Here is a 17,193-nt window from a genome sequence, read left to right on the forward strand (position 1 = left end):
TTTGAACACTTTATAAGACAACATTTCTAAAACATTTTCCCTATTCTCCTATTTAAAACTTCTTTAACCCTAATCTCCCCTCCCCCTCCTGAGTTGTCCTTTATCCCTTGTCGGACAACCACATCTCCCCTCTCCATTTGGATTTGCGAATTCACTCGCAAACGTCAGCTGATTTTGCAGTGACCATAACTCCTCCCCACCCAGCCCCCCCCAGAAAAGATTTCAATTTTCATATGTAACAAAGGTCACTCTTTTAATTCCCTCCTTATTCCCTCTATTCCATTTCCCTCCCTTATTAATTCTTGTCTATACTCTATATATTTTCCTCTAAATACGGATACATTCATGTATGCACACTATATATATATATATATATATATATATATACACACATATACCCCTTTACACACATACATATAGATCGTGGTCATTTTTACTCTTATTACATGTCTTCATCTCTCTGCTTGTTTTGTAGTTGTTCTGCAAATTTCCTTGCTTCCTCTGGATCCGAGAATAGTCTGTTTTGTTGCCCTGGAATAATTATTTTAAGTACCGCTGGGTACCTTAACATAAATTTATATCCTTTTTTCCATAAGATCGTTTTCGCTGTATTGAACTCCTTCCTCTTCTTCAGGAGTTCAAAACTTATGTCTGGATAGAAAAAAAATTTTTGACCTTTATATTCCAGTGGCTTTTTGTCCTCTCTTACTTTCTTCATTGCTTTCTCCAATATATTTTCTCTTGTTGTATATCTTAAGAATTTTACTAAAATTGATCTTGGTTTTTGCTGCGGTTGTGGTTTCGGGGCTAAAGTTCTATGTGCCCTTTCTATTTCCATTTCTTCCTGTAATTCTGGTCTTCCCGGGACCCTGGGGATTCAATCTTTTATAAATTCTCTCATATTCTTGCCTTCTTCATCTTCCTTAAGGCCCACTATCTTTATATTATTTCTTCTATTATAGTTTTCTGTCATATCTATCTTCTGAGCTAACAGCTCCTGTGCTTCTTTAGCTTTTTTATCAGATTCTTCCAATTTCTTTTTTAAGTCTTTTACTTCCATATCTACAAATGTTTCTTGTTTTTCCATATTTTCCACTCTTTTTGCCAATTCTGATATGGCCACTTCCATTTTATTCATTCTTTCTTCTGCATTCTTAATTCCTCTTTTTATCTCATTAAATTCTTGTAATTGCCATTCTTTCACTGATTCCATATATTCTTTAAAAAAAGATACATCCATTGTCTTGCTTTTCTCTTCTTCTTCCACTTCTTTTTGTTCTTCTTCTTCTTCTTCCTCTGGGTTGACCATCTGTTGTTTCCTTGTTTTCTTTTTACCCTCTTCTTTCTTGTTGTCATTATTGTCTGTGTTCTGCACCTGCTGCTGTGCTGCAGGTGTCTCTCTCAGCTGTGGAGATCGACTCCGCAGCTGTTCCCCCCCCTCCCGTCAGTGTTTTTTTTTTTCATGCGCGACTGCTCGCGCATGTGCGATTGCGCACTTTTACTCGGCTCTGCGAGCCATTTCTGTAGTCCCGAGCCCGGGACCTCCACTGACGTGAGGGAGCGGGCTTCTCTCTCCGCGGCAGGCCTCTTCGGACAGGTAAGGCCTTCACCTTCTTCTTCCGACGTCTTTCCTTCTTCTTTTCTTCCCGTTGTTTTTGGTTTTTCTTTCTTCGCTGCCATTTTCTTCACACTTTTACTTTCACTTTGTTTTGGTTTTTAAGTTTGTGCCTTTGTTTTTTCTCTATCTTTTTTTAACTTTTTTGGAGAGGGCTGGAGTTCCCCTACTGGCCACTACTCCATCACGTGACTCCCCTTCTCATTTGCTGCTTCTTGAAGCAATTGTGATTATAAACAAGTTGTCCGCCAATGCCACGAAGTCCACTCCTTTCGACAGCGCATGGATACTCTACCAGGACAGTGCATCTGCCACTATATTGTCTTTTCCCGAGATGTACCTCACATCTTTGGTGTATTTGGAAATGTAGGAGAGGTGGCATTGTTGGTGGGCTCACCACGGGTCCGAAATCTTGGCCAGGTCAAAAGTCAGGGGTTTGTGATCAGAGAAGGCTGTGAAATTCCTGCCATCGAGGAAGTACCTAAAGTGGCAGATGGCTAAGTACAGCGCCAATAGTTTCCTGTTGAAAGCACTGTACTTTGGCTCTGGGGCACGTTGCTGAAGAAAGCCAGCGGTCGCCAACTTCCTTGGATCTGTTGTTCCAGGACTCTGCCAATCGCCTTTCCTGTAGCATCCACCATCAGGACTGTTGGAGCGACTGTCCTGGGGTGTGCTAGGAGAGCGACACCTGCTAGGATTTCCTTGGCCTTTACAAAAGCCTCCGCTGACTCCTCGTCCCATGTAACATCCTTTGCTTCGTCTGCCATCTGGGCGAACAATGGCTGCATGATCCAGGCTGCTGAGGGGATGAACCTGTGGTAGTAGTTGACCATCCCTACAAACTCTTGCAGTCGCTTGGTCGTCCTGGGCCTGAGAAACTTTTGGATGGCCTCCATTTTGCTGGGTAGTGGTGTGGCGTCCTCCTTGGTTATCCTGTGGCCCAGGAAGTCGATGGTCTCTTGCCAGAACTGGCATTTGGCCGGGTTGATGGTCAGTCTGAATTTGCTCAGTTGGGTGTAGAGCTTGTGGAGGTGCATCAGGTGACCCTGTTGATTCTTACTCGCCACGAGGATGTCATCTAAGTAGACGAAAGGACCATCCAGGTCTCATCCCACAGCGTCCATCGTCCACTAGAAAGTCTGTGTGGCAATTTTTAATCCAAATGACATCTGCAGAAACTCAAACAGGCCGAATATCATCAGGGTGCACCAGGATCTGATGATATTCCCGCTCGAGAAGATCTTTGCCTCATGCAGGTTGGCCGCAAAGTCTTGAATATGTGGCACGGGGTATTGATCTGGCGTGGTGGCCTTGTTGAAGTGGTCTCCAACCCCCAGTGGCCTTGGGCATCATGTGTAGGGGAGAAGCATACCGGCTGTCTGACCGCCTTATGATGCCCAGCTCTTCTGGTTTTTTTAAATCCTCCTTGGCCAGTTGGAGCTTCTTTGGTGCCAGATATGTCACTTGAGTGTAGAGAGGCGGGCCCTAGGTGAAGATGTGATGCTGCTGCACCCTGTGCCGTGGCATCACCATGGAGAACTGGGGGTGAGCGGCACCAGGAACTTGGCCACGACTTTGGTGGACTCATCTGTGGATCGCAGAATGGAGTCCAGGTGGAGGACTGGAAGCTTGGCATCTTGGAGGGGGACGGTCTGGAAGGTCTTGGCGTGGACCAGTCGCTGACCTTTTAGATCCACGAGGAGGCTGCGGGCACATAGGAAGTCTGCTCCAAGGAGCGGTTGCTCCACTGCAGCCAGCATGAATACCCATGAAAAGATGCTGCCATCTGACTAGAATTGGACCTTGCAGGTACCAGATGATGCTGTTGTTGACAACTGACAATGTGGGGCCCGCTCGTCTGTTCCTGGTGTCCTGTCCTGACGGGGGCAGGATGCTGACCTCTGCTCCTGTTTCCATGAGGAAATGTTGTCCAGCCTGGCGGTCCCAAACGTACAGGAGACTATCAAGTTGGCCAGCTGCCATGGCCATGGCCATTATCACCCATCACGGGTGATAGAAGCATCACTGTCTGTTAGGGTCGCTCCCTCGGGGGTAGCGGCTGCTGCTCTTTATGTTGGTCTACCCTGGCCTGGTTGCGGGGTCTTGCAATGAGACCCACAGACGCCGAGCACTCTCTCTCTTCTGCTTCCATAGGACATTTGCTCATGCAGCAGCTCTCCAGGGATTACTAAAGTCAGCATCTGTTAGTAGCAGCTGGACATCCTCAGGAAGCTGTTCAAGGAAAGCCTGCTCAAACATGATGCAGAGCTCATGTTTGCCAAGGAGCGCCAGCATCTCGTCAATGAATGCTGAAGGGGACCTGTCCCCTAGACCATCCAGATGGAACACACGTGCTCCTCTTTCGTGCCTTGAGAGCCCAAAATTCTTTTGAAGGCAGTATAAGCTCCATTGGTCAGGGGCTCTTGGGTAAAGTTGGCCACCCAGCTCGCTGTGTCCTCATCCAGGGCGCTCACCACTTGGTAGTACCAGGTGAATTCTGCCATGATATGCCAGATCTGAAACTGTGCCTCAGCCTGCTCGAACCAGGTGAACGGCTGATATGTCCAAAAGGTCGGCAGCTTGAGGGCGACTGCATGGACTGTTGCTGGCTCGCTCATTGTTGGGTTTAAATGCTGTCTAAACCATCAGGGTTACCAATTGTAGCCGCACGCTACATGAAAGAATGACACTCACAAGTGTGGTCAGGTTAATAAGCTCTGCTTTAGTTGGGCTCAAGTCCAACTTTTATATCGTTCAAGTTCCCACTGTTTGACCCGATTACTGACATCACATTCTGCATGACAAAGGCAGGTACACCTTTGCATGACAATACCTTCTTCTCTGCGCGCAACCCCAGTCTGTCGCCTGTATAGTGGAGCCAGCGCCATTTTAGGGTTGCTGGCCCATTAGGCTGCTTTAGCTGTTCATCCACCAGTTCACTTGCTGGGGCCAGTGGCACTGAGCAGTCTGCTGGCTTTACGTGCTCACTGCCCGGAGTGCTGGCTTGCTCGCTGCACTGGTGGGCCGCCACATGCCTGCTAATTTCCTCAAAGCAAGCTCCCTCCAATAGCAAGATAATAATGATCAGATCATCCCAGGGCTTTTATTTAGTAATCTTGGGTGAATGTTAATTATTAGTCAGGCTACCTTCCTTACACCTTTGTAATAATGCCATGGTTGTTTTTTGCATCCACCTGAAAGAGTAGAGGAGGCCTTGTTTAAGGTGTCATTAGAAATATCAGTCCAGGCAATGAAGTACTTGCCTGAGCACTGCCCCATTGTCAGCCTGGATTCTTGTCCTCAGTCTGTCTGATCCTGGGATGCAGATGCCATTAACAGCTACAGCTGGCCCCAGGTCATCAGAATTTGTTAGAATGTGGAACTCACTACCATAAGGAACAGTTGAGAGAAATGGTGGAATTTTGGATCAAGTTAATTGGCATGTTTACGTAAATGACAAGAAATTAACATTTTAGATAATTTTGTGCTTCAGGATTAAGTAGTGGATCAAAATCACATAAAAGAGAAAGTGAAGAAGACATTTTGTACTGGAATATGAAAATCCAGCCTATTCTTGATGAACTTAAACCTCCAAATAGTGGTATGTAATGTTATTTTATAATTTGTAAGATTTTTCAATATTCGTTTGAAACATTATCTGTTATAACAAAATAAAATTGACTTTTTTATAAAATAAAGATTAGTTTTCAGAAATTATGTAATTGGTTAACAGATTCTTTAAAAACTATAAATAGAATTTAGAAATAATTTATTTGCAATTGCAGAGTACGTCTAAAGTAAAGGTATTATTTTATATTGATTAGGCAACAGTGTGGAACATCTCTGTAAAACATGTTACAGACTCCATCAAACACTGAATGAGGGAAACATGCTGGGGAAAATGTGTAAAAGAAGAGCTATTCTTTTGAAAACATTGTATAAACTGGTGGATGTTGGCTCAGATCAACTCTCCATTCAGCTGGCTAAACTCATATTAGCGGTAAGTTTCATCCTTAATAGAGTTCCAATCCTGACCATTTTCTAACTTTCAACCAAAATTAACAGATTCCTCTTAGGTGGTCAGTGGCAAGGTAAATGAGGCATTATTTATTACATGTGCATCTGCCTACATATTTTCCTTAGAGACTTAATGCTGGATGGTGTAAATTATAATTACCCATTTTGATGTGGTAGCACCTGAAAAACTGCAGTTAAGATATATCGATTAGACATTTCCACCCCTGAAACTCATTAGAAAACCAGATGAGCTTTGATAATAGCCTGTTAGTTTTGTGGTTGCCATTGCTAAAGCTAGCTTTTTTTTAGTTACAGGCATTTTAACTGAATTTAAATATTATATCAGCAATTATGAAATTCCACCTCAGCCAATAATGTAGCATTCCTGCATGTTGCCACATTTAAATACACATGTGCCATTTGTAAGAGTAATACCATAGATATGCTATTAGATTAATGGCAATAGTTCACCATTATTTTTAACTGCAAAATCTATATTGTCCAACTATGTCGTTCCTCCACAATGAACTTTGGAACTGGCACAGTTTCCTTTTCAGCTTTCAACTTTTTTCTGTTCTTCAGGACAGCATTACTAAACAGTGATAATCTTATGGATAGTTTTAAAAGAGACATTTTGACTGCCCAGACTCATAGTAAACTGCTACAGTAATGTTCAGTTTAAAAAATGAGGTTAAATTTAGATGTCAAATTTCAAGGATCAGTGTTCGCTGTACCACCACATCAGCTAGCTTATTGTTCTCTGATGTCTTTAATTGTAATGCGATCCACATAAGTAAGATTGTAGGTGAGTCATTATGAATTGTTAATAGAAAAATAACCAGACTGACCAGGATGGACTTCAAAAACATTTTTAAATTTGTGAATATCAGACAAAAAAGCTTAAATTACAGAAAAAAAAGCTTTTTGTTGCTTTTATTTAATATTTTAAACACATGATTGAATCAAGTTTGTGTGCTTGACAATGGTAGGTACCTTTTTTTCATGCTTACCTCCTGATGCACTGTGGTTATTGTTCCATTCCAGGAATATAGTTCATGGGTTTTGTTGAAGAATAGGTGCACCTGAGTTTGGGATTACATGGCCAAGCCCCAGAGTGGCCATGGAAAAGATCAAAGATTCTGAGGGTGGGCAAGAGGCAGGCCAGAGATTCTAGCATGTCATTAGACCAGACCTTCCAGCTTCCTGTGCATGTAAGTAATAAACAATAGTAGGTGCTAGAAATCAGAAATAAAAACAGAAAATGCTGAAAAACAGGACTGTCTTTGTGGAGAGAAAGAGATAATATAACAGAGGAAATGTCATAGATTTAAAACATTAGCGCTCTCTTCCCATAGATGCCTAACTAATAGAGAATTTTCAGCACTTTTTACTGTGATAGAGGTTTGAGGTTGGAAAATTCACAATTACCACAATATTTCAATTTGGAGAGGAGTATACTCAGTAATAATTGGAATATCATATTCATCATCATTTATCTTTGTGTCTATTTTTTTTCTAGCTGAAAGTAAGTGGAAAAAATCTTCTTAATGTATGTAAATTGATGTTCAAAGTTAGCAGGAGTGAGAACAATGACATACTCTTCCAAAATGATGAAATCTTGGGTAAGTTAACTTTCTCAGAAATTGCTTGTATTCTATAAATAGACATGTCAGAAATAGCTGTTGAGTGCACTATATAATCTACACTTAGATGGCATGCACATCTTTAAAAGTCACCTTGAATCCAAAACAAAAGAAATAGAAGTTCAAATAGGCATCACTGCTCCATTTACATGCTCTGCAATTCATTACGTTAAAAAATGATCCTGTGCCCAATTTTCATGCACTTTTTATTCCTCTGGTGAAAAATTATGAATTTCAGCAATGAATATTTCCATGAGGAAGAGAATTCCATATATTTACAACTGACTGTTAAAGAAACTACTTCTTCTCTGAATCCTAACAGGCTATCTCCTCATCTTGGAGGAGGCAGGGAATAAGTACGAAGTGCATACCACTCTCAAACTAGACAACACAATGATGTCCATCTGTCTGGATGGAAGAAAATATGCAAGACTTGATGGATATATTAAAGAATTAAGGATCTAGTGAGAATGAAGAATTGAAAAAACTAACTATTGGTTTAAAAATAGAGCATGAGAAGTTGGTGAGCTGAAACATGATAAATCTCAATCTCAAGCATCTATATTCTAGAATTTTTAAAGAGAAGGCTTTAGAATTAGTGGATGCTTTGGTTATCATCTTCCAGAATTTAAGTCTGGAAATATTCATGTGAATTTGTAAATAGGAAATGTGACCTCACTATTTAAAGCCTAATATATGTGGTGAGGATGCTGGAATCCATAACTATTTAAGGTAGATTTAAAAAGAATACTTTATTTTTGTTTTTTAACATAAATATACCGTTTAGGTAGTCAATAGGCAATAATTTAAAAAGATTCTGCAATCTTGGCATCACCTTCATTTTAATACAATTTACTCTTCCCACCAGAGTAATAAGCAGATCTTTCCATTTCTGTAAATCTTTCTCTATTTTTTTGAAGAGGAGTGTAATTAAATTCATATAAGTTCTGTAAATTATTATCTATCATTATTCCTAAATATTTGATTACATCTATCTTCCTTTTTTGATATCTTTCATAAACAAAATTATTCAATGGCATTATCTCGCTTTTGTCCTTATTTATTTTATAACCTGATATTCTTCCATATTTTTCTAATGTTTGTTTGTAACTTTTTAAAAAAACTTTATTTATTCGTTCAAAATCAAATAATGACATATACAGCAATTAAACATGAACATGAATTTTTTTTTATATATATATAGAAAAAAAAAGAGAAAAACAAAGAACCCCCCCCCCCCCTTCAGCCAACTCTCCTAAGGAGAGCCATAAAAAAAGAAAAAAGAAAGAATATTAAAAAAAGTTAAATATACATATTAAAATCTAATCAATATAAATTGAAATGTAAATATTTTGAGTATAACAGCCACTTATTAATAGAAAAATTATAATTATCATGCAAAACATACGTAATATTTTCCATTATTAAATAATATTTCATCTCATTAATCTCATTAATATCTATCATATTTGTATCTTTCCACGTACTAGCAATACATTTTTTCGCTATGGATAAAGCTAAATATACAAAAGCAAGCTGGAATTTATCTAATCTCAAACATTTCAGAGGTTGCAAACTACCCAATAAAAATACTGTTGGACCTAAAACTATTTTAATCTTATACAAGTATTCTAAAAACAATCAAGTTTTCTTCCAAAAAGATTGTATATGTGTACATAACTAAACAGCATGAAAAAAAGTTCCAACCATATCACCACATCTAAAACACAAACCTGATTCATTAAAACCATATTTTTTTAATTTTTCAGGTGTCAAATATAATTGATGTAAAAAAATTGTAATTAATCATTACATAACGTGCATTTATCAATCTAGTTACGCTATCATAACAGACATCTAACCAATCCTCTTCAGAAAAAATAAAACCAATATCCGCTTCCCATTTAATTTTAGATCTATCCCAACGTTTTTTATCCATAGATTTGATACATAAATGAAATATAACCCTTCTCGGGTACCTTCATAAGAAAAGTCTCAAATTTAGTCATTTCAGGTAAAATCATATCTTTACCAAACATACATTTTACAAAAGATCGAATTTGATAATAAAGAAATAAAGAATTCTTATCAATACCAAAATCTTCTCATCTGATTAAAAGATAAAAAATTACCCTCTTTAAAACAATCTCCCAAATTTTTCACACCTTTAAATTTCCAATGCAATAAATTTTGGTTATGTATTCAAAAAGAAATAAGTTGATTATTATACATCGGAGTTAAAGCCAATAATTTACCCCAAGAGCCTATCATTTTATTTTTCTTTATCCATAACTTCATTAAATGTTTTAGTATAGGCACATTACATTGTTGTAACAAATTTATATTCCACCTAAACAAAAATTGATGTATTTCAAATTCAGAAATACTTGCCATTTCAATTTTAGCCCAGCTAGGAGGCCGTACCAAATCTATCAATGAACTAATAAATTTAAGTTGGGCTGCCTCATAATAATTTTGAAAATGTGGTAAATGTAGTCCCCCTAACTCATATTTCCAAATTAATTTATTCAAAACTACTCTCGAAAATTTACCCCTCCATAAAAACTCCCTAACCATCTTATTCAAATCTCGAAAAATATTTTTATCAAGTAAATACGAAATAGATTGAAACAAATATTGTATATGCTGAAAGATATTCATCTTAATTACATTTATCCTTCCCATTAAATTAATAGGTAAATCTTTCCATTTAATCAAATAAGTTTTAATTTTTTTCATTAATGGAGCATAATTTAATTTATATAAAAATTGATAATTAACATTCAAAATTATACCCAGATATTTAATTTGATCAGTCCACTTCAGATTAATAATATAATCTTATAAACTGAATAATCTCCTTCACTTACCAGTAAAATTTCACTTTTTTCCCAATTAACTGTATATCCAGAAAGATATCCATATTGTATTAAACATTCCTTCAAATGCAAAAGTGACTGAGCTGGGTTTATTAAATGCATCAATACATCATCAGCAAATAAATTAATTTTATACTCCTCATCTAAAACTTTCATACCTTGTATCTGTGTATTTTGTCTTATCAACTGTGCTAAAGGTTCAATCACTAACACAAACAAAGCTGGTGATAAACGACAACTTTGACGAGTTGATTGAGTTAACTTAAAAGATTCTGAAATCAAACCATTCGTCAATACTCCAGCTACCGGTTTACTATATAGAGCCCTAATCCAGCCAATAAAAGAAGGACCAAACTTAAATTTCTCCAAAACTTTAAACAAAAAATTCCATTCAACTCTATCAAATGCTTTTTCTGCATCTAAATAGATCACCATCGGGTGATCTAAAGATTGTCGAAATCTATTAATCAAACTAATCACGCGCAAAATGTTATCTGAAGCATATCTATGCTTTATAAAACCTGTTTGATCAATATGAATCAACTTTGGTAAAAATTTAGCCAATCTATTCGCTAATATTTTAGCCATTATTTTATAATCTACATTTAACAATGAAATTGGTCTATATGAAGATACTTTCAAAGGATCTCTATCTTTTTTAGGAATTACTGTAATTAAAGCACTAGAACAAGACTCAGGTAATTCATAATGTTCTCCAACTTGATGTAATACATCCCCAAACACTGTAGATAAATCATCATAAAAAATTTTATAAAATTCAACCGAAAATCCATCATCACCAGGCGATTTACCGTTCGGCATTTCCAGCATAGCCATTTTAATTTCCGAATCAGTAAATGGTTCTTCTAACTCCTGTATATCTCCATCCTCTAATATCGGTAAACTCAACTGTGATTAAAAAAAGATCAATCGATCCAATTTCCTGTTTTCCTTCAGATGTATATAACATTTTATAAAATTAATAAAATTCATCATTAATCTCACGAGGTTTATAAGTAATTTTGTTTGTAATTTTATTAAGAATTCAGCCAGGTCAGACATATATATATTATAGCACATCATCATCAAATAAACTAATTTTTTGTTCTTCCTGTCCAACTTTGAAGCCCTTAATATCCACATCTCTCCTTATAATCTCTGCCAGTGGTTCAATAGCTAGGATAAAAAGTGGCAGAGACAGAGGACACCCCTGTCATTCAGTCTACTCAAGGGAAAGACCACTGACAACAAGCTATCATTTTTGGCTTGTGGTTTATAATAAAGAGTTCTTATCCAGTTTATAAATTTTATGTCTATACCAAATTTTTCCAATGTTTTAAATAAGGAAGTCCATTTTAATTGATCAAATGCTTTCTGCATCTAGGGAGATGGTTATACTTGGATTCATCTTTGATTTTGCGATATGTATTAAATAGTCTACTTAGACTTTTTGAAGAATGTTTTCCTTTGATACGTCTCACCTGATCTGTTTATATTAATTTTGATAGATATTTTCCCAGTCTATTAGCTAATGCCTTTGCCAATATTTTATAATCATCATTAAGAAGTAATATAGGTCTCTACCTTTCTTCAGTAACACTGTAATTATAGCAATTGAGAAAGATTCTGGGAGGGTCCGGGTCTCCATCGCCTGGTCCAATATACCCATCATAAAAGGTATCAATAAATTTTTAAATTGTCTTTAGAACTCTGGAGGAAACACATCCTCCCCAGGAGATTTGTTAGTTTGTAAAGTACCTAAGGCTTTCTTGATTTCTTCTCTTGTGAAAGAGGCATCTAAATCAATTTGTTCTCTATCTTCTAATTTTGGAAGTTCAACATTTGTTAAAAATTCTCATTTTCATCTCCTAATAGTTCTGATTTATATAGTTTTGCATGGTATTGTCTAAAAATATTATTCATTTCTTATTGATTATATGTTATAATATTGGCCTCTGTTTTTATTGCATTTATAATTCTAGATGACTCCTCTGCTTTTAACTGCCTAGATAAAACTTTATGCACCCGTTCCCCTAATTTATAATATTTTAGTTTGGTTTTTAATATATATTTTTCTGTTCTATTTGTTTGTAATGTATTATATTTCAATTTTTTGTTCTCTAGCAGTCTGTATTTTTTCTGTGACCCTGTTCTCTGATATTCTTTTTCCAATTTTGCTACATCTTTCTTTAGTTCTGTTCTGTAGAATATTCTCTCAAGATTTTTGGTATAGAAAATCATTTGTCATCGTAGATAAGTTTTAAGAATGTTCCATATTTTAAAAGTTATTTTCAGTAGAAGAAAGATTAGTTTCACAGAATAATTCTATCTGTCTCTTAATAAACTCACAAAAACCCTTCCTTTTCAACATTGTGGCACTGAGACGCCATCTATATACATTTTCTTGTTTTTCCATTATTTCTGGGCAAACATTAAAAACAAATCATTCTTTGTATGTGAATCATTTACCCTTGAGTAGAATGATGTCTCTTTCTACAGAGCAACCTCCATATATCAATGAAATTTAAATCTTTCATTAATGATAGTGTCACTTTTGCCCTTGTCACTGTTCCGACTGATTAATCTAGTATTGGGTCCAGACAGAAATTGAAATCTCCTCCAACCAGTATATTTTGTATACCCTCTGCTGTTTTTAAAGATATCTTTCATAAAAGCTTCATCATCATAATTTAGTGCATAGATGATCATAAACTTACATGATTCTACATAATTTTACAATGTTCCCTGACAAATCTTCTGGCTTATTCAGTTAGTGTCTCTTCTATGACCATATAACCATTTATGGAGCAGAAACAGGCCATGTCGGCCCTTCAAGTCCACACCAGTTCACTAGAACAACTCTGCTAGCTCAAACCTCCCGCTCTCCACCAATAACCCTCCAACCCCCTCACCTCCATGTACACATCCAACCTTCTCTTAAATGACAGAAGGGACCCTGCCGCAACTATCTCATTCAGAAGATCATTCCATTCTGCCACCACTCGCTGAGTGAAAAAGCCACCTCTCATATTTCTCCTAAACTCATGACCTCTAGTTCCAACCTCCCCTGCCCTCAGGGGAAAGAGTCTGTTTATGTCTAGTCTGTCTAGTCTATTTATCCCTTTCATAATTTTAAATACCTCTGTCAAGTCTCCTCTCAATCGTCTACAGTCCAATGAATAAAGTCTCATTCTCCTTAAGAGAAGATGCTGTAAACCAGGCAACATCCTTGTAAACCTTCTCTGCACCCTCTCCACTTTATCTATATCCTTTCTATAATTTGGAGACCAGAACTGAGCACAGTACTCTAAACTAGGCCTCACCAATGCCTTAAACAGCTGCAGTATCACCTCCCAGCTCCTATACTCTATACTATGATTTATGAAGGCCAGCATACCATATGCCTTCTTAACCACCCTGTCTACATGGGAATCCACCTTCAGTGAACTCTGTACCATAACCCACATGTCCCTTTGCTCCTCTGTGTGCCTCAATGCCCTCCCCTTAACTGTATATGTCGTACTCTGGTTATTTTTATCGAAATGCAGCACCTCGCACTTGTTTACATTGAATTCCATCTGCCATCTTTCAGCCCACTCTTCCAAACAAACCAAATCCTTCAGTAATCCAAGAAAATCCACCTCACTATCTACCACTCCCCCTATTTTCGTATCATCCGCATATTTGCTTACCCAGTTAACCACATTATTATTATTATCTATTATTATTGGTATATTTTTATTTTAAGAATTGCTCCTCCTCTTGTGTTTGAGCCAAATGAAGATGATATTTCTTGTCCCACCCATTCTTTTTTTTAATTTAGAATGTTCCAATTTGGTAAGATACATTTCTTGTAGAAAGACTTTATCTGCCTTTAATCTTTTTAGGTGTGCCATGACCTGTTTTCTCTTCACTTTCCCATTTATCCCATTAACATTAAGACTAATAAATGTTAACATTCTATCCATATTGATTTTTCAAACAAATATTGTTTAACAATAAAACCTTTTTGTTTGTTTAAATAATAGTTATCTTTTCCCTTTAAAAAACACATACAATGTCCCTGACGGGGACATAAACAGGAAACCCCGAAAGCCCACAAAAATAGCTTGTGGAATCTCTCGAGGAAGAATAACCCATCCTTTTAGCACCATCTTTTATAGATACTCCTCTCCAAGCATCATTCTCCCCCTTAGAACGGAGTCCCCACCTTGCTACTACTTTTCCCAAGTTTTCTCTCTTTTCTGAACATCTCAATAAAATTTACTTTTCAACAATAAATATAAGATGGGTTTTTTAAAAAAGTACAACTTTTACTTAGTCCCATTGTAAACATTCTTCCCAATCATCCTCTTTGGCAGCCTTAGACTTTTCATAAACTTCACAGGAAGTCTTCACCTCGTTCTCAGTCTTGAAAAATTGTCGATTACCTTCTGCTACTTCAACCCTCAGATTCACAGGGTATATTTTTGAATATTTCAAGTTTTTGGAACGCAGTTGTCTTTTTACATTATCAAACTTCTTCTTTTGCTTAATCAAAGTAGGACTAAGATCTTGAAAAAATAGTACTTTTTCATGGTCAATCTCGAGCGGACCATTATTTTGCTTAGAGTATTCATATGCTGCTCCCAGAATTGTCTCCTGGTAACTCAAAAGTCTTATCAGGACATGGTTGCTGATCACCAGTTCTCTTGAGCCCTTTCAATATGCAGTTTTTCTCTGAATTTATCTTCTCCCAGTACTCGCGGGATCCATGTTACAGAAGTTGTTCACTGGATCTCTTCCCTTGATTCCTTCTTTCATTCCAATAATCCAGATATTATTTAGTCTGCTAAAATTTTTCATGTGGTTGATCTTGTCCAGCAGACCTGATCTGTCCGACTCCCATTGCTTTGCATCTTTCTCCAAAGCTTTTAGCTTATCTTGTGTTTTTACCAAGTCTGCTTCTGCTTGGTTCATTCTTTCTATTAAGTCTTCAACAATTTCTATAATTTTAGTCATCCTTTCAGTCATGTCTTTCATTGCATTTTCATTGCCAACAAATCAGTTGCTCAAGTTTTCCATTTTCTCCAGGATTATATTTAGTTCTTGACCCGACTCCCCCAGTCTGCCAGTCCTGAAGCTACTCTTGCGCTGCTCCCTTTTGGGCTTTTGCTCAATGTTCCTGGCTGAGTAGGAACTACATTTTTTGGGGGTTTTTGGCTGCCTTGGTTTCTTAGTAGTTGTTTTGTCAATTTTTTAGTGAAGGATTCTTAATTTTAAAGTTTTAGCTTTCCTTTTGATACTCTTCACAGAGAGCTCGATCAAAATGTCTGCCTAAGTCCTTCGCATGGCCACGCCCTTCCCATAAGGTAGATTACGTTGACAGGCTGCCACTAATGTAATACCACAGAGATCAGGAGCCAGTTATTCATCGTCCATGTTAATGTTTTAGCGAGGGGAACAAATGCAATATTTTCAAGTTGGCCAACAACATGAAATTAGATAGGATTGTAATAATGGAGGTAAATGTAAAGAGGCTTCAGAGGGATATGGAAAAGATGAGTCATTTGGTATGAACATGTCAGATGGAATATAATGTGGAAAAAAAATAGTGTGTCATCCGGTTTAGTGAATGGAACAGCAAAGTATTAGTTAAATGGTGAGAGTGGATAATGTTGATGCTCAGAGACCTGGGTGCACTAGTATGCAAAGTTACTGAAAGACAATATGAAAGTGAAACAGGCAATTAGAACAAATGGTGGCTTTAGAGGATTTGATTACAGGAAGTCATATTATGATTGTATCATACTTTAGTGAGACTGCAGTTGGAATATTAAGTACCATCATTGAAAATAGGCATGCAGGTACATCAGGCAGTGAGGAAGGTGAATGGTATGTTGACATTCATAGCAAAAGGATTCTAGTACAGGAGTAGGGAGGTCCTACTGCAGCTGTACAGGGCCTTGGTGAGACCACACTTGGAATACTGTTTTCGGTTTTGGTCTTGTTATCTGAAGAAGGACATCCTTGCCATGGACGGGGCGCAGAGAAGGTTCACTAGATTAGTACCAGGAATGGAAGGACTTGCATATGAAGAAAGGTTGGATCGACGAGGCATGTATTTGCTGAAATTTAGAAGATTGAGGGGGATCTTATAGAAACATATAAAATTCTTAAAGGATTAGACAGACTAGATGCAGGAAGGTTGTTTCTGTAGCAGGGAAAAACCAGGACCAGGGGTCACAGTTTAAGGATAAGGGGGAAGTCTTTTAGGATTCTTTGCCACAGGAAGTAGTTGAGGCCAGTTCCTTATCAATATTTAAGAAGAGGTTAGATATGGCCCTTGTGGCAAAGGGAATTGATCAGAGGGTATAGGAAGAAGGCAGGAACTGCCATGAACATAATGAATGGTGGTGTAGGCTTGAAGGACCAAATGGCCTACTCCAATACCTATTTTTCTATGTTTTAACAGTTTTTGGCTCTTTACCTAAGAAAGGTAAGAAGGTATGTAAGGAAGATTGATTAGATCAATTCTAAGGTTAACAGGTTTGCTGTATGATTAGACCAGGACTGTATTCTATAGTGTTTGGGAGAGGAGATCTCATGGAAACATATACAATTCTTACAGAGCTCAACAAACTGAAGGCAGGGACAATGTTTCCCCTGGGTGAAGAATCAAAAACATGAGAATGCAATTCAAGAATAAGGAATAAACTACTTAAGACTGAAGTGAGGAAATATTACTTCATGCAAAGGGTGATGTGGTTTTGTAATTCACTACCTGAGTGTTTGGATGGCAAGTCATTGAGTTAATTCAAAAGAGAAATTGATAGATTTCTGGATATTAATAAAATCAAAGGATATATTATAATGCTATAAAATGATAGAACATAGAATGTGTCCTTTGGGCCACAATCTTTTGCTGACCAATGGACACCTATTTTTGCATCAAGCTAACCCTTCCCTACCTCACAGTCCATAACCCTCTAATAGTCTTTTAAATGTTGCCATTATATCAGCTTCCACTACTACCCATGGCTGTGCATTTCAGACACCC

At 37.3% G+C, this 17,193-nt stretch overlaps 1 protein-coding gene across 5 annotated transcripts in view; it reads left to right on the plus strand.

The window, feature by feature from the left end:
• Positions 1 to 17,193, plus strand: part of armc2 (armadillo repeat containing 2) — a 151,538-nt gene that overhangs the window by 57,547 nt on the left and 76,798 nt on the right. For all 5 annotated transcript variants that reach the window (XM_069887525.1, XM_069887524.1, XM_069887528.1 and 2 more), the window contains 3 exons: positions 5,109 to 5,216; positions 5,440 to 5,615; positions 7,152 to 7,254. In XM_069887525.1, coding sequence (XP_069743626.1) covers positions 5,109 to 5,216; positions 5,440 to 5,615; positions 7,152 to 7,254 — 387 coding nt within the window. The remainder of the gene's footprint in view (positions 1 to 5,108; positions 5,217 to 5,439; positions 5,616 to 7,151; positions 7,255 to 17,193) is intronic.

This window comes from Narcine bancroftii, chromosome 6 (assembly GCF_036971445.1).
Source record: "Narcine bancroftii isolate sNarBan1 chromosome 6, sNarBan1.hap1, whole genome shotgun sequence".
In the NCBI taxonomy this organism is placed as follows: Eukaryota; Metazoa; Chordata; class Chondrichthyes; order Torpediniformes; family Narcinidae; genus Narcine; species Narcine bancroftii.